The sequence below is a fragment of the Gadus morhua genome, chromosome 13 (assembly GCF_902167405.1).
Source record: "Gadus morhua chromosome 13, gadMor3.0, whole genome shotgun sequence".
NCBI lineage: Eukaryota > Metazoa > Chordata > Actinopteri > Gadiformes > Gadidae > Gadus > Gadus morhua.
In genome coordinates, this window is record NC_044060.1 from 21,586,836 (window position 1) to 21,609,639 (window position 22,804).

The 22,804-nt window shown below is 46.3% G+C and overlaps 2 protein-coding genes across 7 annotated transcripts; one reads left to right on the top strand and one right to left on the bottom strand.

Annotated features, from left to right (window-relative positions):
- Positions 1 to 230: 230 nt before the first annotated feature.
- On the bottom strand, positions 231 to 3,353 carry acot8 (acyl-CoA thioesterase 8). Its single transcript, XM_030374240.1, has 6 exons — positions 3,147 to 3,353; positions 2,827 to 2,963; positions 2,270 to 2,495; positions 1,527 to 1,684; positions 988 to 1,179; positions 231 to 811 (listed from the first exon to the last, which is right to left on the bottom strand). Exons 1-6 carry the CDS (start codon positions 3,275 to 3,277, stop codon positions 693 to 695), a joined length of 963 nt encoding a protein of 320 aa, XP_030230100.1. The 5' UTR covers positions 3,278 to 3,353; the 3' UTR covers positions 231 to 692.
- Positions 3,354 to 5,225: 1,872 nt separating this feature from the next.
- On the top strand, positions 5,226 to 22,147 carry eif4ba (eukaryotic translation initiation factor 4Ba). 6 transcript variants are annotated; one of them, XM_030374221.1, is made up of 15 exons: positions 5,226 to 5,280; positions 6,937 to 7,113; positions 7,358 to 7,560; positions 8,748 to 8,864; positions 13,169 to 13,223; positions 14,524 to 14,667; positions 15,011 to 15,148; positions 16,627 to 16,809; positions 17,555 to 17,840; positions 18,104 to 18,192; positions 18,567 to 18,852; positions 19,658 to 19,695; positions 20,086 to 20,215; positions 20,849 to 20,921; positions 21,281 to 22,147. In XM_030374221.1, the coding sequence occupies exons 1-15, from the start codon at positions 5,268 to 5,270 to the stop codon at positions 21,350 to 21,352; spliced, it is 2,004 nt and encodes a 667-aa protein (XP_030230081.1). In that variant the 5' UTR covers positions 5,226 to 5,267; the 3' UTR covers positions 21,353 to 22,147. The 6 variants fall into 6 exon arrangements, with proteins under 6 accessions (XP_030230081.1, XP_030230083.1, XP_030230082.1 ...); XM_030374222.1 differs by having other exon boundaries at positions 5,229 to 5,280; positions 18,591 to 18,852; XM_030374223.1 differs by lacking the exon at positions 20,086 to 20,215 and having other exon boundaries at positions 5,228 to 5,280.
- The last annotated feature ends 657 nt before the right edge of the window (positions 22,148 to 22,804 follow it).

Below are 22,804 nucleotides of genomic sequence, written 5' to 3' on the forward strand. Positions count from 1 at the left end.
ACTGGACTGGAGTATAGATGACCAACAATTATCTTCTTTGCTATGTCTTTGGTTGCAGAATGGATATCCCCTCATGAGCGGAATATACAATGTGTTCTGTATAAATGTGGTTGAGAAAATGTTGATGAAACAATACAAAATGGAAAAATAAATAATTATTTAAATGTAAAATATTGAGGCAAACCCACTGTCTAAATCATTAATCGTTGGGAATAAAGATAATACACATACATCTTTTCTGAGTTTATTTTATTCACTATTTATTTTTGCTTGAACTTAATTAAATAATTTAGGGCAGTGCAATTTACTGATTAAAATAATCACTCAAAATTCGAAAGAGCAAGGATGCATCATCTTAGACAATAAAAGATGACAGACGATACTCATCACACAAGAAACATGAAATGGTACGATTCACTCATCATTCCCTACACAATATAAAGTGAACATTAAACATTACACCATTTATGGAATAAGAATATTCGGGAATTCTGACTATAATTATGTGCTGAGCATCCATCAGTATGATGGTATTGGTCGCATAAACAAGCAGAGATGTGTTTGATTTCACAGGGTGGGCTTCCAGGTGTAGTTTCAGTAAGGCTCGGGAACAATATTTGTACTTTGGTTACTGAGTAAAAAGAAATGCACTATACAGGGCACAAGTGTACCAATTCGAACAGAGCCCATGCCTAAAGTTTGCTCCTGTCCTTGGGGGCTGTTAAACGGATGAGCCCTTCCTGGCAACAGGAGGCAGCCAACACCCCATCTCTTCTCCACAGCCGTCCCTGGACAAGTCCTCGACTGCCCCCTAGAGGGAATCAAGTTACATAATGTCAGTCCGTTCGGAGTGTTTTTCTTTTTAGGCAATTTGTGAAGCAGACATGAAGAACAAAAGTATTATGCATGTATTCATTAATACGAAGGCAAAATATGTACCTGAATTATAAAAGTGGAAACGGAGAAAGTCACAAGCAACACACTGACCTGCCCACGGACTATTGACCTCGTACAGCATCCATTCGTCAGCGCGGAAGGTGTTGTGGAACCACATGGCGTGGTCCAAGGAAGCCATCATTTTCACCCTTTTAGCGGGATAGGACATCATTGTGGTGCCCAGGAAGGAGTAGTCTGAAATATAGGCGGCCACGCAGACGTGAAGCTTCATGTTTCCTTCCCCTTTTGAAAAAACATAAGATATCATCATATTATTTCAAGTCAAAACAAAGATAACAGTAAATCATCAAATAGGTATACATGTACATATACATATGTGAACAGAGTACACAAATGGGGATGATCTGTAATGGAAGAAGAAGCTGACTAAAATAAAATAAATAGAAAAACCTAGAGACAATCTCATAGTGAATTCATTAAAGAATCATGCTCAATGATGCCTACAGTACATGCTTTGGACATTAGAGATTGACCCCTTTACCTTGGGAGTTGAAACAAAATAGTCACTACACACCAACCTTACAGAAGTGGTTTGGAAGAACGATTATGGCGTTTGCTTTTTGCCGTACCTATGTGTCCTCGGGCACGGACCCAGAACATTCTCTTGGGTTCCGTGGTGACCTCTCTGGAGAACTGTAAAGGGTTGACGGGCCGGACTTCAATGGGTACCTCGTTAGCCAACACCTTGTTGAATCCCTGTTTCACCTTTTGCTCCAGGTCAGGTTTTCTGCTCCATTCAAATACAAATTATGTAGCATGTTAGATTCCTGGCAAATGGAGTTTGTTCTACAATCTTTGGAAAGCAAGATATGGAATCGCAACAAAAACATGAGATTTACTACTACTAACGAAAAGCAGGGATTCATTTGTTAAAAAATCATTACGGAGCAGGTTGGGGTTAGGGATTCTGCTCAATGATGCCTACAGAAAACTGCACCCCAAGAAATAAATGATTGATGAACATAAGTAAGTAAGTAAGTAAGTAAGTAAGTAAGTAAGTAAGTAAGTAAGTAAAGCTTTTTATTGTCCCCTAAGGGCGATTTTGTTTGCAGCGAGACAATAGACAATAGACAATAGACAACATAGGACAGAAAGTACAAATATATTATATTATATATTAAATGATAAGAGAAAGATTATGTTGTCGGTTTAGATATGGCCATATCATACCAAGCAGCCATTATCATGAGCAACTGCTATTGATATGTATTAATCCCAGACAGGAACGATGGGAACTAGGAATAAATAATCAAAGAATTATGATACGATTTGTACATTTGAACGCATTTCCCAGCAGTGTGAAGCTCTGTACCCGAGGACAAAGCGAATGAGGTCCTCCAGTGAGAGCAGGTCCTCTGGCGGTGGGACCTCGGGCATGGAGAACTGGTGCATTAGAGGGCTGGGCTGGTCCAGGTGGAATGAAGCCTGGAGGACCAGTATAGGCTCCCCTCGCTGGATGGCCTTCACCGAACGCACACAGAAACTACGGCCGTCCCGTACGCGGTCGACATTGTACAACACCGGGATGTCTGGGTCACCTAGGGACAACCCCCCCCCACACACACACACACACACACACACACACACACACACACACACACACACACACACACACACACACACACACACACACACACACACACACCTTAATTACGATCTGGTAGGTACATACTGTATATCCATGATGGGACTCAACATAGCAGGCCAAGACACAACCCATGCAGACATAGAACAAAAGTACAGATAAGAACAGAATAAATATAAAGGCTATGTTGTCCTATCTTTTAGCAGCAGAACCTATTATAGCTGTTCTTTACTTGGGTGTTTTATGTTTATACTTAGCGGTAGTGTCTCAGCAATGTATCTTACCTGCTCGTACAAAGTAGCAATGAAGAGAATGCGCATAGAGATGATCTCCTACAGATTTTGCAGCGGCTACAAGGGCCTGACCAATTATTTGCCCTCCGAATAAACGCCGACTAAGGGGTATCCAGTGGTTTTTTCCTCTGGATAAAAGGGGAGGTGTGTTCTGTAAAGCTGAGTCAATGTAATTTACTTTGAAAATTAATGCATTAAAAAACATTTCCAACATATGTAAAGGGAACCTGACTACTAGGCCTATCTTCAGTTATGGCAAACATATGGTTAAGTAAGGAGTTTGAATGTGCAATGCATAACCTCAGTTCTACCTGTAAAGACCGACGTCGATCTCCTCTAACTGTAACACACTGGTGACAAGGATGCTTTTTAGATCCCGAGAAACCATAGGTGGACATTCAGGTAAAGGGTCTCCATCTTCGTGCTCCTCATGCTCACTCATGTTCGGGTTTCATGAGCAATGTACTTTGCCCAAGTTTGTTTTTGACTGGTGGACATTTTCTTCTTTTCCTGTAAATTGTTTCCCAAACCAAATGTGCAGGTGCGTTGCTGCCACCTATTGACTGTGGAATCGCATTGCCTCCTAATTTGCAACAGCGTCTAGCTGCAAACCTCCAGCTTAATAAATAAGCGTATTATATGTACCAGTGTCTTAAAAGTCTCCATAACTTTCACCATGTTGGCCTTTAACTCCATCAATCGCCAGACACAGCTTCCACCATCTCCCTCTGTGTGTCCATGGGTCCATGAGTGTGTACACCCACCGCCTGTTAAATCAGAACGGTGACTGGGGGCCTAGCCAGCATGCTGGGGAAGAGGCAGGGCAGGGAACACCCCAACCACACAAGAGTTTTGGTTTGATGGCATCAACCAAAACTGGTCTTTCATCCTTTTCCCACCACAAACAATGGGAACCGCTTTGTTTTTGTGGCTATGGAACATTTAACCAAATTGCCAGAGGTGTATGCAGTCCCTGACCAGAGCGCTGCTACCACAGTGTGCATGTGTGAAATTTTCTTTAGGTTCAGGGTTCCTGAGGAACTATACAGTGATCAGGGACCCAACTTGGAGGCGCAGGTGTTCACTGAAGTGTACCTGCGTATTGGGGTGAGGAAAATGAGGACAACGCCTCTCAACCCTCAGAGTGAGTGTTGAGAATGTACTACATTTTTGGGGAATGTACTAAATTCCCAAAAAAAGATTCCCAAACCAGTGGGCCAGCCCTGTGTGCTGGAGAAGCTTTCGGATGTTGTGTACCGAGTGAAGCGGTGTGTCAGTGGGCGGCAGGGGGATCTGAATTGGGACCTCTTGGCCTGCAGACCAATCCAGCTCACCGGGCAAGGTTCCTCCAACATCCACAAGTACTCTTGACGAAACGGAAAGTGGGGATCAGGGACCTGCGACCCACTGGGTTCTTAGGTGTAGGGGACAGCTTCCCAGTCTCTATAAGGAATTTATTGAAAAACGGTGAAAGACCTGAAAGACAAGGCAAGGAGGGACTTTTATGCCATACAATTTAGCATCAAACTAGAAATCTCAGCCAAACATCAAATTGAAACTCTGCATGCAGATATCAGAAAAGCTATCCTCTGCAAATTGAATGCATGCAGAGCAGAATTAGGACGATACCTTCATTATTAAAATCCAGAAGATAGCGCTAAAATTGTATAACCACATGAAGGAAGGTGACAGTCACACACTCCACAACAAGTCCCTCACCCACAGAGAATATCATATAGAAAATAGTTCCCTTAGCATACTGGTCCTGGGACATCAGGCTAAACCAAATTGTAAGTAAAATAAAGGGAAGGTTTTGGCATGTTTCCTTGTCCCTAAACAGTGAATACACAGTTGCAGAATCCCCATGACTAACCAATAGTCAAGAAAATCCTTGACCAGGCACAGACTCAGTGAGCACAGCCACAACATGGCACATCTTTGTCAACATAAAATTTCACTTTTTCTGTCTGTTCACAACGATTGCACTATTGCACATATCCCCAAGACCTCCATACTCCATCCTCCTGTTAATAAAGTGTATGTACGCTGTATCTTTACTTTATCAGGGGATATTTGACATTTTTTATACACTCTGAGAGGCCTATTCCATATTTGACCTGTATAGTATTTAATATTCTACTTTTGGGTATGTATATATTTTGTGTTTTACTTTTGATAATTTACCTTATTCATGTTTTTATTTTGGCCTAATTTTTCACCTGCTTGCTAACGCAACGTTTTTCTTACATGCCAATAAATCTTTATGAATTAAAACCGAATCGAATTGAAAGGCCTGAGCCTGCAGCTAGAGAGACCCTTCTAGAACTAAAGTGGACTTGTGGAAAGACATGCTCGTGGACCTCGCTGCGCGCTCCCGATAATAAACTTGTGACGCCTTCATCCGGGACTCTGGTACCAACTCGCTCTCCAAGATGGCGGCGTCAGGTGAGGTTTATGTGGGTGAACGATCTGGGTCGTTTAGGATATTTCAGAGTGTATTATCTCGACCATACATCGAACGGAGAGCTTACATCATGCCTAACAGCTGTTTTAGTAATCGGTGTTATTGTCTTACGAGAACGACCACGCGTGGCGGTTGTTGGTCCCAGTAAAGTCGCAGCGGCCGAAAGAGCGGTATGTGCGAGGCAACGACTTGCACGATTTAGCCATCTCTGCGCAGATATCGCGGGAATTCCTTTATTCATAGAATGTTATAGTTGCTTCTGCGAATACCGACTCAAATGTTTTCTGAGTACTCTGTTTATGATTGATTTGGTGTCATGTTATGAAGTGTCGCCCACTGCGGAAAGAAACGCCACATTGTGTCTTCGTCGCCTCGGTTCGGGCATTTCTTGGAGGAGGGGTCGACTTGAATAATGTGCGCTTCCCACGGAATTCCCCACGTGCGCCACTTAATTCGGCTATGTCCGTGTTTAGTAGCCGATGGATAAATACCATACTAGCGGTGTCTGTCGCATTCAAAAAAAACCTTGACAGTGTGTTCCAACTTTGATCCGCATGTGTGTGTCTTTAACTTGCATGCTGCTGCTTACTAGTGGCGCATTCTGGTGCTGGCGCAGCCATGAGCGCTAGGCCCTAAAACCTGACCAGCTAAGCAGGGGATTCTTCCCCCGTCAGCAGTCCATTGCTGACTATGCTCGCATAAAGACAATGGCGGGCTACTTGGCTAGCAAGTCAACAGAGTGATAGATTTTTCTCATCATACGTAACGTCTGAATAACATCTTGGGAGCTATATTAGTCACTGTAGATGCATCTACGATACGGTGTACATGCCTCAATGCAGTACCACGGGTGCGATTGAGTGATTCATTGGTTTTCATTCATCTTTGCGTTTGGGTACAGCAATGCCCAAAGTGTAAACAGTAAGTGTGTGTAGGGTATGTGTATGGCTTTTGCGCTTTGTGAAAGAATGCCCTGACTGCCTGGATTTTTGACAATAAAGCTTACTGGGAGCTTTGTCCTTCTGACCTCCCTCCCCAGGACCAAAACAAACCGCCGTCCAACCCCCCACAAACTGCCATTGACTGAATACAGAAACTGAACAAACACGTTTCTTTCAAAAAATGCATCCAAATTTTATCTTCTAATACTCTCAATGCACGCTAGTCACAAGTTTAAAGGTGCACACCTGTCCTCCATTTTCTTTTTATATTCAGTTTGCAACTAACAGGGCCATTGTTGGACATTTACCGACTAGTCCCTTCGTTATGAGCAGGGCATACTTGAATCATGGATTAGTTTCAGACAAGGAATTCTCCATCAGGGTAGTACATTCCTCATCTTGGTCGGCATACTGCATTTCCTATATCTCACAGGGACAGGTCGTAGTTAACTGAAGCACGGCCACTGAACTGTTAATCTGGGGACAGGCGAAGCTGTCAACAAAAGCAGGGACTGTTGAATAGGGGATGTTGGTGCATTTCCTTTCCGTGTTCTCCGTTTTTACCTTAAGTGTTATGATACCCTCCTGTTTACCAGCATGGATGTATAAAGCGTTAGGAAAAGCATTTCCATCTTCAGTTTCAGTGTCCAAATTAAAGTGATGTTAACTCTTTTCTTTGTTTGGTGTGTCTTATAGCAGCTAAAAAGAAGGGGAATAAGAAAGGGAAGACCTTTTCCTTGACTGACTTCCTGTCTGAGGACAGTGGAGGCGGAGGAGGAGGAGGAGGGGAAAGGGGAGGGAATGCCCCACCTCCCAACTACCCCGCCAAGTCTACCAGCTGGGCCGATGAGACTGATGACCTGGATGGAGATGGTGCGCACACGCACGCACACTCTTCACCTTCAAAATATCTTCTAAAAGATGATATGATGATGCGTAAAATGTGGAGTTAGTCAGTCGTGTCACAGCTTTTCATTTCTCAAGCACAACAATAGCAAGTCCTGTATTCGTTAAGAACAGTAAAGCTCTTTTGTTTTCGTCATTGTGGTCCCCAAGCATGTACATGACCACGGGTACACGATAACATGATTGTTGTTTGCTACATCTGTCCATGCAGTCTCCACCTCCTGGCACACAGAGGAGGATTCGTTCCGGTCGAACATCGACCGCTCCATCCTGCCAACCGCTCCGCGCTCGGCCCGCGAGCCCGATGTGGACCGCGCCCGGCTGCCCCGCAGCCCACCCTACACCGCCTTCCTGGGCAACCTGCCCTACGACGTCAGCGAGGAATCCATCAAAGACTTCTTCCGTGGCCTGGCAGTAAGTGTCCCATGCAGATTCCCGGGTTGCACCGTATTTTAATTTAATGTTCACTTGCCCGATATTGTGATGTGGTTATTCATTGTGAAAAACTGAATACGTATTCAATAACGCTTGTTAGGCGCTTACGAAAAAAAAGACATTTGTTTTTTGACCTTTTAACTAGGGTAAAATGACGATTTTGGTAAATATGCAATTAATTGTGCGAGCGTGCACTCACACTCTCCGGTCTGCTGTGCCTCCTCTGATGACTCGGGCCTCATCTTTGCCACTTCTCCAGGCACTGTTTTCGGCCACCCTGGTTTTCATTCAAATCACACACAGGACCCAAATGACATGCCCTTTGTGGTTTTTTTTTAGCCCAGAAACGATTGGGCATTGGCATCTCTAGCATTAGCAATAGTAGTAGTCATTGCACTACCATGCAAGGTGAAACCAAGTGTCTAAAGGTAGCTCAAGTAAGGAAAGAACTGATAGTACATTTTGGAACAATGTGTTTCCCTTAATCGTTTAGTTTGGTTGAATTGTGATGGAGGATAGTGTTGTCCTTTAGGCAGATTACACATGGAATACAAAAAAACCTGCTTTCTACCTCCTCGTTTTTTTCCAACTCTCTTTATGGAGCTTATTGCAAACGAGGTCTATTAAAGTCGTCATAACTTAACGGTGGTGTTTGCCTGGGGGAGGCTTCTGAGCATTTTTTTTTTTTTATATTGTGGCAATTTTTGCCAAAATATTCTAGTCTTTGATTTGATGGAACTCTTTGGGTTCTTGTCTTAATGTATTTATTTTGGTCATGCCAGTCAACCATGAATTAATTCCTTCACTGTTCATTTTCTGCATGCATTAATCAATTTGATTACACAATGTTAACATAATTAGTATAATCTTGTGTCAATAACAAGTCTGCTTGACTAGTAGTGGTGGTTGAGGAATGGAACAGTTAGGGTTGGGTTACCATTCATTTATCGAGGGCCAATGAATCATTGCCGGCTAAACATTGCTGCAACAAAATAGGCAAGGTAATAGCTAGGGTGTTCCTTGAAATGCTCAGTCAAAGAAGGTGGATTTCCAATTGGTGCCATGCAGGTGACAGAGGGCCAGTCACAGTTCACCCAGTGTCACTACTCTGCTTAGCGAGTCCCTGTTATGTCATTGATCATATGTACTTTTCCCTCCATCTCCAGATCAGTGCTGTGCGTCTCCCCAGGGAGCCCAGCAACCCAGAGCGCCTGAAGGGCTTCGGCTACGCAGAGTTTGATGACGTGGATTCCCTTCTGGGGGCCCTGAATCTGAACGAGGAGGTGAGCCGTTGCGACTCTTGCTAAACCTGTGCATCAAGTCGTAATTGCAGAACTGTCGCTCAACTAAACACTAAATCTATGAGCAGAGCAAGTGGAACAGTGACATGCCATCTATTACTCATAGTCATGAGCGCACCAAATATCAGCGCATGTAGGGATGCAAGAAATGGCCGAAAAACACGGATGGAATACACTGTTCAGTGGAGTACATGAGTACCCTTGTACTCTTTTTGCAAGGGTCTTTCTCAAAGTCTGATAGTTCCCACCAATGAACAGATATGGTCAGTTTATCGTTAATTATATGTAGGCTGTGCGTAACGTTTACACTGGACCTCCACTGCGTTCCTTATTCCATTGTAAAGCTGGCGCGATACACATCTAAATGGCAATTTGACTGTTATGTCAGTTTATATCCAGAGATACTTTGAAACGTAAGACGCATCACTTTAAATACTGTTTTAGTTTGGTAGCTGTTAAAGTTGCCGTGACATGCTATTTTATGGATGCTTTAATATAGGTATTAGTGGGCCACTAACACAGTATTCAAAGACATTCCAGAAATTCAGCCGTGCTGCAGAGTTACAGCCACTCCGAGACAGTCGCACATTGAGCTTCCCCCAAATGCGCTATTTTGGTGTCTGTAGCTATAATAAAAACGAGGAGGAGCGAGGCGGGTCAAGGAGGAAGGTGGGGTAGATGCCCTGAGCAGCTTGCAGCCATGGTACCATGCGCTCTTCTTACAGTGGATGTACCGCAATGGCGAGGCGCACACAGCCTTTAGCCGTGTTCTGTAAATATTCTAGAACACACGGGAGTCCTGGAGCTCTATATCTAAATTATATCATATACATAGATATCTATATAATATATATTATCACGGCCAAAAGCTGTGTGAGCCGATATTATGAATCTCAAACGACCGCGGTGGGTTCTCCGATGTTCCTGGTTCTTCCACGTCCACATCAATGTGAAGTAGACTGAACCGCGACAAGGAGGAGAAAGGGATTGTTGCCGGGCAGCGCTTGGGCACCTCCGCCTCCTGCAGCGCCGAGGCGTTGGTGCCTCGGAAGCGGGGCTCAAGCGGGAGACATTCGCCGCCAACAATCCCTTTCTCCTCCATGTCGTGGTTCATGTTCTTGAGGGGGTCAAAGCCAAAATTCCTTTCCCCCAATTCATTCTCAACCATGGCTGAGATAACCCCCACTACGAGTCTTGTTATACCAGAGACGAGAGTCCGCCGTGTTATGCGCCATAACACCAAAAGCAGAACGGTTATCCAAATAACAAGGAAGTGTACAACACTTGTGTTACAGTCCTGGAGCTCTATATCTAAATAATCTCATATAATACATAGATATCTATATCACATATTATCAAGGCCAAAAGCTGTGTGCGCCTCCAGACGATATTATGAATCACAAACGACTGTCAGGTTCTGCGACGTCTCTGGTTCTTCCACTTTCACATAAATCTGAAGTAGACTGAACCGCGCGCTGCCCGCTGCCGGGCGGTGGTGCTTCGCGGCGGTGGTGCCTTGCGGCAACTGGCGGCATGTCGCAGTTCATGTATTTCAGGGAGTCAAAGCCAAAGTTCCTTTCCCCCAATTCCTTCTCAACCATGGCTGAGATAACCCCCACTACAGTCTCTTTGTGGAAATACAAGAAACGTCAAAGAACCGACAAAAAACACTTGCACACACACACATGTGGCGCTCGCACGGTCGTGTCTCATTGGCAGGCCAAAGTCTGGGCGGGCCAGGCAGAGTATGGGGGGGGAGCTTAGATGCTATGTGACAACATAAGAAACCACATTCCAAATCAGCGCGCTTGAGCCTCAGTTTTTTCAAAGGCGAGCAGAACACTTAGTGCTCGTTTTACACCGAACGCAAGTTTTAGCCACTGGGGGACCATAGGCAGGCTAGGGGAACTCATATTTATGTTAGAAAACCTCATAAAGTGAGATTTTCATGCCATGGCACCTTTTTTAAAGGAGGTAATTGTAGGCCATGGAAGGTATACCGTATCAGACACGCAGGACTCTTACTGGCGATTGCGTCTATTTCGAAGTGTCTGATCGCTGAAATTCGTAGCGTGAAGTTGAGTATCAAATAAATTTGCATCTTAAATGAAACAACTTTGAAACATAAACTGGTTTTGGAGATGTGGGATTATTTGAATAAACTACCACAGCACCGCCATGCTCCTGTACATTTCGGTTTGGATGTTGGGGTCTTCCTGGTCATCTTGTCAAACTTTTCCAATGTGGGGAACTTTCTTTGATTTTAATGGCAGCTTCAAAACGTTGTTCCAATGCATATCAAAGTATTTGAAAGCTATTCATCAACAGGCCACTTCTGCTCAACCATTAAAGAGGCATGGTGTGAAAACAAGAAATATTGAACAGTCTCAGCCTGCAATCTCTGCCCCTGGGGCTAAAAGACTGCAGTGAGGTCAGAGAGGCATTATGTTAAGTGTGTGTCAATATGTTCTCAAGTTTGTTTTGCAGGCATGTTTCATTTTTTTTAATATCGCTTAGTTATGAAACAAAGTTCTCAAACTTTTTATATGACAAGCGCTAGGGCTGGGTATCACTAGGTACCCCACGATACGATACTATCACGATATTTTACCCACGATAACGATAATATCACGATACAGCGATTCTGCGATTATCGATATATTGCAAGAAATTTCACCCACGATACATCACGATATCTGTGTCACTGAAGAAATTCAGAATTTATTACAAAAACATTTTATGCAAAATAACAGAAAATTAGAAAACAAAATATATGCAGAAAACATTTCATTGCTTAGTTTCATTCGCTCTGTTTACAGTGGATGTATCGCAATGGCGAGGCGCACACAGCCTTTAGCCGTGTTCTGTAAATATTCTAGAACACACGGGAGTCCTGGAGCTCTATATCAAAATATTATCATATAGCCTACATAGATATCTATATCATATAATATATATTATAACCGCCAAAAGATGTGTGAGCCGATATTATGAATCTCAAACGACCGCGTTGGGTTCTCCGACGTTCCTGGTTCTTCAACGTCCTCATCAATGTGAAGTAGACTGAACCACGACAAGGAGGAGAAAGGGATTGTTCCCGGGCAGCGCTTAGGCACCTCAGCGCCGCGGGTCTCAAGCTGGAAACATTCGCCGCCAACAATCCCTTTCTCCTCCATGTCGTGGTTCATGTTCTTGAGGGAGTCAAAGCCAAAGTTCCTTCCCCCCAATTCATTCTCAACCTTGGCTGAGATAACCCCCAATACGAGTCTCGTTGTAGAAATACCAGAGTCCGACAGAACGGTTATCCAAATAACAAGGAAGTGTACAACACTTGCGATACAGTCCTGGAGCTCTGTATCTAAATAATATCATATAATACATAGAAATCTATATCATTTAATACATATTATCACGGCCAAAAGCGGTGTGCGCCTCCAGACGATATAATGAATCACAAACGACTTTGTCGGGTTCTGCGACGTCTCCAGTTCTTCCACTTTCACATCAACCTGAAGTCGACTGAACCGCGCGCTGCCTGCTGCCGGCTGCCCGCTGCCGGACGATGGTGCCTCGCGGCAACCGGCGGCATGACGCAGTTCATGTACTTCAGCCAGTCAAAGCCAAAGTTCCTTTCTCCCAATTCCTTCTCAACCATGGCTGAGATAACATAACCCCCACAACAGTCTCATTGTGGAAGTACAAGACACGTCAAAGAACCGACAAGAAACACTTGCGTTACAGTGTGTGTATTCACACAAACACACACACATGTGGCGCTCGCACGGTCTAGTCTCATTGGCGGGCCAACGTCTCTGGGCGGGCCAGGCAGAGTAAGGGGAGGAGCTGAGATTCCTGATGACGTCAAGAATACAGACATTCCAAATCAGCGCACTTGAGCCTCCGTTTTTTCAAAGGCGAGCAGAACCGCTCGTTTTACACCAAACGCAAGTTTTAGCAATTGGGGGACCATAGGCAGGCTAGGGAACTCATATTTATGTTAGAAAACCTCATAAAGTGAGATTTTCATGTCATGGGACCTTTAAATATCGATATTTGGCGTCAGCATATCGATAACGTCCCGCAAGACGAAATATCGCGATATGTCGCAGTATCGATATTTTGGCACACCCCTAACAAGCGCAAACTATTATGCTATTGGGACATCCCAAGGAAGGGTTTTCTCTTGGGGAAGAAAGCCTTTGTAAAAGCCATTGTCCACAATGTATGATGGTGCTGACTCAGACTTATCCATTATTTTTGTATGTTCTGCCCCATGTTTCCTCCAGAACCTTGGAAACCGAAGGATCCGCGTGGACATTGCAGACCAGTCTAACGACAAGGGTAAGTTTATGTGTAGTATGCACATAAGGATTGCTATGAGGTCATAAAAAGACGATGCTGACCAGTAACAGTTATGCCTTTCCCTTGATCTTGATGGATCTTATGAGACGGATCACAGACTGCACTCTTGTGTGCTGCCTTCTGTCTCCTCCTGCCCTCTCCTGTCTCTGTCTCCTCCTGTCTCTCTGTCTCCTCCTGCCCTCTCCTGTCTGTCTCCTCCTGTCTCTTTGTCTCCTCCTGTCTCTCTGTCTCCTCCTGCTCTCTCTGTCTCCTCCTGCTCTCCTATCCCTCTGTCTCCTCCTACCCTCTCCCGTCTGTCTCCTCCCGTCTCTGTCTCCTCCCGTCTCTGTCTCCTCCTGTCTGTCTCCTCCTGTCTCTGTGTCTCCTCCTGTCTCTGTGTCTCCTCCTGTCTCTGTGTCTCCTCCTGTCTCTGTCTCCTCCTGTCTCTCTGTCTCTCTGTCTGTCTCCTCCTGTCTCTGTCTCTCTCTGTCTCCTCCTGTCTCTCTGTCTCCTCCTGCTCTCTCCCGTCTCTGTCTCCTCCTGTCTCTCTGTCTCCTCCTACTCTCTCCTGTCTGTTTCCTCCTGTCTCTCTGTCTCCTCCTGCTCTCTCCTATCCCTCTGTCTCCTCCTGTCTGTCTCCTCCTGTCTGTCTCCTGCTCTCTCCCGTCTCTGTCTCCTTCTGTCTCCTCCTGCTCTCTCCCGTCTCTCTGTCTCCTCCTGTCTCTGTCTCCTCCTGCTCTCTCCCGTCTCTCTGTCTCCTCCCGTCTCTCTGTCTCCTCCTGTCTCTGTCTCCTCCTGCCCTCTCCTGTCTCTTTGTCTCCTCCTGTCTCTTTGTCTCCTCCTGTCTCTCTGTCTCCTCCTGCTTTCTCTGTCACCTCCTGGCCTCTCCCGTCTCTCTGTCACCTCCTGCCCTCTCCCGTCTCTGTCTCCTCCTGTCTGTCTGTCTGTCTGTCTCCTGCTCTCTCCCTGTCTCCTTCTGTCTCCTCCTGCTCTCTCCCGTCTCTGTCTCCTCCTGTCTGTCTCCTTCTGCTCTCTCCCGTCTCTCTGTCTCCTCCTGTCTGTCTCCTCCTGCTCTCTCCCGTCTCTCTGTCTCCTCCTGTCTCTGTCTCCTCCTGCTCTCTCCTGTCTCCTCCTACCCTCTCCTGTCTCTGTCTCCTCCTGCCCTCTCCTGTCTCTGTCTCCTCCTGTCTCTCTGTCTCCTCCTGCTCTCTCCTATCTGTCTCCTGCTGCCCTCTCTTGTCTCTGTGTCTCCTCTTCCTGTCTTAATGTCTCCTCCTCTCTGTGTCCCCTCCTTTCTCAGAAAGGGACAATGGGCAGATGGGGGGTCGCGACCGAGGAGGGCGCATGTCCGACCTGGGTCCTGACAAGACTGACACGGACTGGCGGGCCCGCCCTGTCAATGAAGACGACGCGCCTCCCAAGAAAGAAGATGCGTTTGGCGAACGTGAGACCTGCCCCAGTGTTTCCTCTAACATTGCATGTTATGTTTTGAGTGGGGCAACATACTTATAAGCTTAAAACCTGTTATTACATGTGTGTCAAATGAAAGCCTTAAATTGGGCTATTTACGTCTACTATCGTATTAAGTGTGTAATGGAGAGGTGTCAGCTGATGCTTAAATTGCCACATGGAGAAAAGAATTACAATAGCTGGCAGGATTTCCTCAAGCTTTTGAACTTCCGCTGAAGACACTTGATCATTCAGCAGACCGCCCAATTGAGCTCGTCTCGGCAGTGCTATGACTCATTCGGATCTATCAGCATCAAACCTTTCTATCTCGGTGGCAGGCTCAAGAGACCGCTTCGAATCCGACCGCTTCAAAGACGGGCCGCGCCGCGACAACGACCGCTATGAATCAGGTGGCGGCAGAGACCGCTTCCGGGAACGCTACGATGCTGGGGACCGCAGAGACTACGACCGGGGAGGTAAGAGAGACGGCCTGGGACTCATGCCCATCTGCTGTACGTCTCCGTTATGGGCTTCTCTAGCTGTTGCAGCATGGCGTCAACACTGCCGGGGGGGGTTGATACCAACTGGGGTACGACTACAAGATGAATAGCATATTAATCTAGATCGTGATATTGACCTCTGCAATGAACTAATCGTAAAAGGTAGCAATTAAGGGTAATTATAATAACATAAATGCATCAAAGTTTGTGCGTTTGGAAAACACTAGTTGCAAACCATTACAACTCAGGAATTGTTTGAACATTATACTTTCTTATACAGCAGGCGCCACAGAATCATGATTTAATTGATAATCTGTTAATCAAACTTAATAATCACAATTATCGTTTGTCCTAACCGTGGCGCCGCCCGTACTAAAACGTATGCGCTCACGGTGTTGGTAAGATGACACCACATGGTGTTCATTATTTATATTGGCCTTGCAGCTAGTTTAACTGAAACATGGATTCCTATCATACAGACCTCAATACTTCCCTGTCTCAGCCATACCTATTTTGAAGTGCATGTGAACCTAAAATCCTATCCCAGATGTCCATTTTTTTCCATGTTGTCTGCGATTCTCCATCCACTTTCATGTTGATCGCCCGATAGGCTTTAAGTGTGGACTTAACAGAATTGCAACCTTAACAGGAATTTAGGCGGCATCCATTGGGACCCATTATATTAAAGGTCCCATGACATGACACAAGTTGTGGTGTGATTAGCCGTTACAAGCCGTTTTGGAAATCTGTCCCTTATGACATCACAGGTGGGCGTGTCCACCTAGATGTGTGACAGATGGATGAGCAACGTTTGCTATACAGTCCACTGGGTAGGCTGGTAGACTGATCTATCCAGCACACATCTAGGTGGACACGCCCACTTGTGATGTCAAAACGGCTTGTAACGGCTAATCAAACCACACCTGGTGGCATGTCATGGCATCTGAAGTGGAAAATAATGTCACAATGACGATGCCTTTTAGTATACTCTTCGATGTCATGAAACGAAGGAAGAATTACCTGCCTGGTAAGCGGATGTGTAAAACGGTCAGGGCAGCAGTTATTGTTTTAGTATAACTTCAGTGTGCATGTGGATTTATGGAGCAGTACTTTCTATTTTCCAACAGTTGGTCATGCTCCTCGACCACTAACGTTAGCCTGTAGCGTCACGGTTTTTGTGGAGCTCGGTCTGGGCAGCGATGCATTTGAATGTTCCTGTCCGAGAGAGGAATACGCTTACTTATAGTACAATGTCATTTTAAATGCAACATCCTACACATCGATGTACTTTTAAGTTTAATCTAACCATTGGGATGTTTCTTTTGAATTCAAGCTGAAACAGTGGGCATTTTAAGTCAGACAAGATTATATTTATTTTGGCCCTGTTTGAGCCAATCAGTTTAGGATTTATACTTTTTTTACAGACCCGTAACGCGTTATGTTTGTCTTGCTAGGTTTTGGCTCCCGTGGAGGTGATAGTGCTGGCGGAAGCAGCAGCCGCCGTGCTTTTGGAAGTGGCTACCGCCGCGACTATGATGACGCTCCTCCGAGTAGAGGTGGCTATGGCGAGCGGGAGCGCTACGGCGGCGGGGAGCGTGAGGACCGGTACGAGAAGCGCGAGGAGAGGGGGGGTGAGGGTAAGAACAAATATCAATGTTACCCATGCCCGTTCTAACACGGTTTCACTATCTGTGCAGTTCATACCACCAGGAACACCCAACACAATGTATATGCCTGAACGAGCTGTGAGCTTGTTAAAGGGGACCTATTATGCTTTTTCGACTTTTATGACCTATAAACGTTGTTATAATGATTGATAGTCATGTTTAACCATACTAAAGTGTCAAATAATGACGTACATGCATTTTGACGTATTCCCTGCCGACAGTCTGGGGTGGCTGTGCAGAGCGCTAAACACTCGGGACAACCTTTGCGATTCACATTTCCGGGAAATCATCTACGTAGTGGCACTCCTGCCGCGCCCCCACATGCCTGGTCAAATCTGCCCGCACGCGCGCTTCAAGGAAGGTAACCAATCACAACGTAGTTGGGTTGGCAGGAGGGGGGCGAGGGTGCGGAGAAGGTCGAAACCGAGCGTTGACAGAGAATGCTGCAAGCGCCCAGATAAGAGGAAGAGTTTCCCGAAAATCAACATTGTTTTTTGTGTATGGTTAAACATGACAATCAATCATTATAACAACGTTTATAAGTCATAACAGTCAAAGAAGCATAATGGGTCCCCTTTAAGTACGGCTGCACTTCCTTCAGTCATTTATTTTGTAACCCATTCAAATACTGTGTACATGAGTTGGAATCAAATCAAATGGTCCTATTCATGCCATGACCTCCTCTTCTGATGCGTGTGCCCCCCCCTAACCACAGCTGCCACAAGCAGGCCCCGGCTGAACCTAAAGCCCCGCAGCGTGCCCAAAGAGGAGGAGCAGGGTGGTGCTGGCGGTGTAATCAGCGGAGGGGAGAGGCCTCCAGCGCCCCCTCCCAGCTCTGGAAGCAGGGCCTCCTCCATCTTCGGCGCGGCCAAGCCAGTGGACACGGCGGCCAAGGAGCGAGAGGTGGAGGAGAGGCTGAAGAAGGAGCAGGAGAGGCTGGTGAGGCAGCTAGAGGACGACAAGGGTAGAGGCCTCGACAGGAAGCCCCGAGACAGAGACAGGTTAGAGGCCGAACGCCGTCACCCGCACCCCATCTGACCACACCACTGGTACAATCCTATATCTTCATTTGAAGTGGATGTCAGCAATGGGAGCATAGCCCAGACTCCAAATGAGGGAAAGGAGAAACGCTTTACCAATACTACACTGATTGTCATTCAACACGCGTGACTACTTGGGTGGTAATATGTGTGTACTAACGTCTTGAAAGAGGTAACTTTCTTTGAAGGCTTTACTGATTTCCTAGCATCTTGTGTGTCTTCAGGGACCCAAGCTGGCGCACTGAGGAACCGCAGGCAGAGCGATCTCGCACAGGGAGTGAGTCATCACAGCAAGGGAGCACCTCTGGGAGAGGTAGGTTATCTGAACCCCGGGTGGACTGTTGGTGTATGTGTGGAGACTAGCACACGTTTTAAAGGTCTTGGTTTGATGGAAAGGAATAGTGGCAGTGATCAAATGATTTGTAATCTGGTAAAACACGACAATAGGCTCGGAAATATGTCTAAATGAGTTGGGGGGGGGGGGCATTCAAATCGATGCGAGGGCATTTTATTTGAAAGAGTTCCATGCGCCGTGTAATCAATGAAACCTGTGTATTTTTTTAAAGAAATGGACTGAGCATCTTTACGTTGGAAAAGTGTGCTTGTGGTTGTTTCCGTTTCCTGTGGAAGCCTCCGTTCCCCGCCTGCACCTCCATGTTGTTAAGCTCTCTCAAATCGTCTGAAAAGATGGCTCTCCTTGCCCCGCCCCAGGCACGCGGCGCCGGGAGAGCGAGCGCTCGGTGGACGGCGAGGTGTTCAGCGGGAGGGAAGAAGAGTGCGCCTCCCCCGGGGGCACCTCCCCGCGCCCCCTCTCCACAGGCTCCGCCTCTTCCAAGGAGCCGCTGAAGGTGGTGCCCGCCCCCCCCCCGAAGGAGAACGCCTGGGCCAAGCGCAGCGCGGTCAGCACCAGCTCCAGTGACAAGGACGGCCTCTCCCCCATCTCCCCCAGCAGTACAACTCCACCTAAACTCAGGTCAGGAACCCATACGGGTAGTGGAGCAGGAGTGGCTGACGGGGTGTGGTTGGGGCCCTCACCCTTAAAGAGGACATACTATACCACCAGGTGTGATTAGCCTTACAAGCCGTTAGGAAAATCGGACCTATATGACATCACGAGTGGGCGTCTCCACCTAGATGTGTGCTGGGTAGATCGGTCTACCAGCCTACCCAGTGGACTGAAGTAAACGTTGCTCATCTATCCAGCACAGATCTAGGTGGACACGCCCACTAGTAACTTACTCACACCTGGTGGTATATGTCTCCTTTATATGTCTCCTTTAATGTTAAGTTTGGTTCCAGCGCGTCACTGTGAGCCTCTTTGGATACAAATGTCCCCTAAATGAGCATTACTTGGTCAAAGGGTCTTATGGCTACATACGTATGGATGTTAATTTCATTGCAATGTAATATTTTAGTCCTTTCTTTTCTACGTTTATTGCACAAAATAACAATCGATTGCTGACTGTTGCAAACACATGCTCCAAATCTATGACTTGGGTCATTTGCCCAAAAACACACGCAAGTTAAAACCCTTTTGGTGCGTCATGACATTGACCTCATGTACAAACAGTATTTCTATCTGTAGCTATGGAAAGAAATTCTGTACACAAGGGATTAGAGTGCAGTTGGGTTCGGGCTCTTGGACGGCCTCCATCCCTGAGCTATCCGCTTATTGATCATGTCCCGACCCAGAGCTGAGTCACTTCTCTTGGTTTCCATCGGCATTCAGAACGTTTGTGACCTCTATATATTTACCATCTTTTTCTTTATATCTCCAGCGCCACAAATTCAGCAGATGAAAGAGGATCTGGAAAGGGTAAGGCTCCCTGATGCCCGCTCCAAGCCCATGGACATGACTGTTGTTATTTGTCGTTTTGTTTGTCAGGTCAAGCCGTGCGATGTACAGCATCCATTAAAAACTGCTGAGCCCCCCCCCCCCCCCCCTTATGGCACTACTAACGTCCAGGAGTTGTGTGTGAATTGCGCTTTAAAGTTTGCTTTGCATCCTAACTCCCCCCTGCGGGCGTTGAAAGAGGCTTGCGTTGCAGCTGGACGATGCCGGGGAGCTAGCCGCTAGCCGCGTGTCGTTGAGCCGGCGCCGGTGTTGCTGAGCGCGTCCCCTCGCCGTTGCTCTGGGTGCAGTGTGGTGTGCGTCGCCGTAGCCATGTAGCCGCTGACCCCTCACCTGTCTGGCCTGTCCTTACAGACGAGCATAAGGCTGACGCTGTGCGAAGGGACCGGGGTCCCCCGCGGGGGCGTGGGGGGCCCGCGGGCCCCGAAGCTGGGCGGGGCCGAGGAGAGGCCCCCAACAGAGACCGGCGGAGAGAGGCCGACAGGTCAGCCAATCGAAGCTAGCGACTCGAAGCTGGCCTTGAGCGAGAGAGAGAGAGAGAGCGAGAGAGAGAGAGAGAGAGAGAGAGAGAGCGAGCGAGAGAGAGAGCATCTGTTGATTCCTCATAATCTCAGCTATACATCTGGTGTGTGTCACTGCTCTTTCCGTGGGGTGTTTAGAGATAAAGCATTGAACCATCGCTAGTGTACTTTGTTATTTTTATTTGATTTGATTCTCAGAACCAATGACGATGCTAAATCAGTGTCTATTGTTTCACATTAATCAAAATCCGTGAGTCTTCATATTAATCCTTATACGCAATCGAGTCATGCAAGATGCGATAACTTGGCAGACTTGCGCTCTTGGTAACAAGAGACCCCAGTGCAGTAAATGTTCTCCCACCCCTGGTGGCATTATGTGAGCTGGTTTCCATTAACAGTTGGCCAGAGAGGTCTGTTGGGCAATGATTTGGGGCTTCAAAAAGTTTGAGTCATCCTTGTGTGGGCGCTCTGGTCTGAACGGTGGTTCTTGTGAGTGAGTGTGTGCGTGAGTGTCTCTCTCCAGCCCCTCACCTCTGGGCCTTGGAGGACCTTCGGCTGGCCCCTAAGGTTCACCCTAGTGTTGGTTCTGATTGTAGAAAGGATAACAGAAGAGACCGAGACTCCAGACCACCTGCAGAGCCAAAGAAATACGAAGAGAGCCCAATCCCCGTGAGTCCAGAGAGTGACGTTGATGTGTGACTCACCCCTAGAACTGACTCCCTCCTCCCATCCCCGTGTTATCTCCCACATAGCACGTAGACCTCCCCTCATACCGTTTTATTTTTTAAATGGTATGCGAGTCCCACTATTGTTTCAAGAGTGCGCTTTCACCATGGAGCCCACCGCCAGCCGATGTCCGTTTTAAACGCTGGCATCAGTTGCTCCGCCACGCTCCGGTTCCAAGCAGTTTTTTACTCGTTTGTGCTCTTACATTACTATCACTTTCCTACTGAGTTTTATCTGTTGCCAATAATTATTTTTCTCGAAATTGCAGCTGGAATGAATTGTTGTTGCTGTTTGTTTTACAGAAGTTCAGCTCAGCGAGTAAATATGCTGCCCTGCTGATGGACGGAGAGCAAGGGGACAGTGCTGAAGATTGAATACAGCGAAGAAGAGATCAAGAAAATTGAAGATTTACGGCAAAAATAATAATCACATTAAATATGGAATCAAATATCTCATATGACATGAGAGGCTTTGGGGGAAGCCCCCCCACCCCACCCCTCCCGCATCCCCTTCTTCCCCCCCTCCCTCCCCCATCGATCCGTCACCCCATATTCTTCTCCCATCCCCTTCTCCACAGTCAGGACTTTTCAGTTTATAATATAGTCGCATACTGGACACGTTTTTAAATGGAAAAGGGGTAGCGGATACATTCGAGGAAAAGAAGTTGGAATAAAATTGAACTAATTGTAATAAATAAATGGAAAAGTGGGGAAATGATTTTTGCATATTTTTGGGGTGCGGGTGTGGTATTTTAATTGCAGGAGATGTAGCTTTACTCAGTTTGGTTGAATAACTTGCCTCAACTTGTGACTTGCCTTGTTCATAAAATACAACGTACTTCCTGATCATTGACGTACCTTTTCTGTTGATAAAAAAACAAAACGGTGATGTGCAAATTGTAAATTACGACTTACGTAATGAACAAATATTTGCAAATCAACACATATTGGGAGTAATGCTTTCTTTTTTAAAACTTGTATAGGAGTATATAGGCGTCGTTCAGTATTATGCCTCCTAGCCCAACGATGTCGGATGCATGCAGAGGATGAGCAATCTGCTCAGCCAGATAATCAAGTGCTGTCACCATTATTCCCAACCTTCGTGCTGATGTGAAAGCAATAATGGACCTTATGCTGGATGATGGCTTCAATTAAAGACTCTCCAGGTCTCTCCTGTTTCTCTCACTCACTTAATATTTCTAGAATGAGTCACACTTACTGAGGGGAGGCACTAAACCTCTGCAGGCTGACGTGATTACATCTTTCAAGTTGTGATGAGTGGGGCGCAAAGAGTACATTAGTCTCAAACAGCGTAGCCACATCAGCGAAATATATTTCTAGTAAGTCAAACACAGTTTATGCAAAACCTTTTTGGCGACATTTCTACTAAATTAATTTTCTGGTTTACTTTCTATAGGGCCTTAGGCTACTTATTTTCTAATTGCATGAATTGCTTCGCAATTCATGGCAATTAGTTGTCAGCCAATTATCCAGTCAATACTTAAGTTTGCTCTCCAAGTTTCACTTCACCCCATAAATCATATTTTGGAACAATGAGGACTTGAAACAGTCCTGTCATCCTGGTTCTCCCGGTGTGGTCCATGCTTTTAGGGTTGCGTCAGGAGCGCAGATCCTGACCCCCTGCCGAGAGCCGGGCTGCATGGCAGCAGCTGATTCGGGTCCTGCTGTGCCTCTCATCTCATACTCTCAGCTCGTAAAGGAACTTTTCACAGACCTAGCATCAACAGACTTCTTCTGACCGTCTCTAGGTTGTCTCTGCCAGGAGTCGGACTATAGTCTATGGTCCTGGCGCCTGCCCCATCCGTC

Excerpts from the sequence above, each read along its gene's own strand:
- acot8 (XM_030374240.1), bottom strand. The coding sequence starts at position 3,277 with ATGAGTGAGCATGAGGAGCACGAAGATGGAGACCCTTTACCTGAATGT. Across the intron at positions 1,685-2,269 it reads CTCATTCGCTTTGTCCTCGG|AAAACCTGACCTGGAGCAAA; the intron begins GTACAGAGCTTC and ends TGAATGGAGCAG. Across the intron at positions 812-987 it reads GGTCAATAGTCCGTGGGCAG|GGGGCAGTCGAGGACTTGTC; the intron begins GTCAGTGTGTTG and ends GATTCCCTCTAG.
- eif4ba (XM_030374221.1), top strand. Across the intron at positions 7,114-7,357 it reads TGATGACCTGGATGGAGATG|TCTCCACCTCCTGGCACACA; the intron begins GTGCGCACACGC and ends CTGTCCATGCAG. Across the intron at positions 8,865-13,168 it reads CCCTGAATCTGAACGAGGAG|AACCTTGGAAACCGAAGGAT; the intron begins GTGAGCCGTTGC and ends TGTTTCCTCCAG.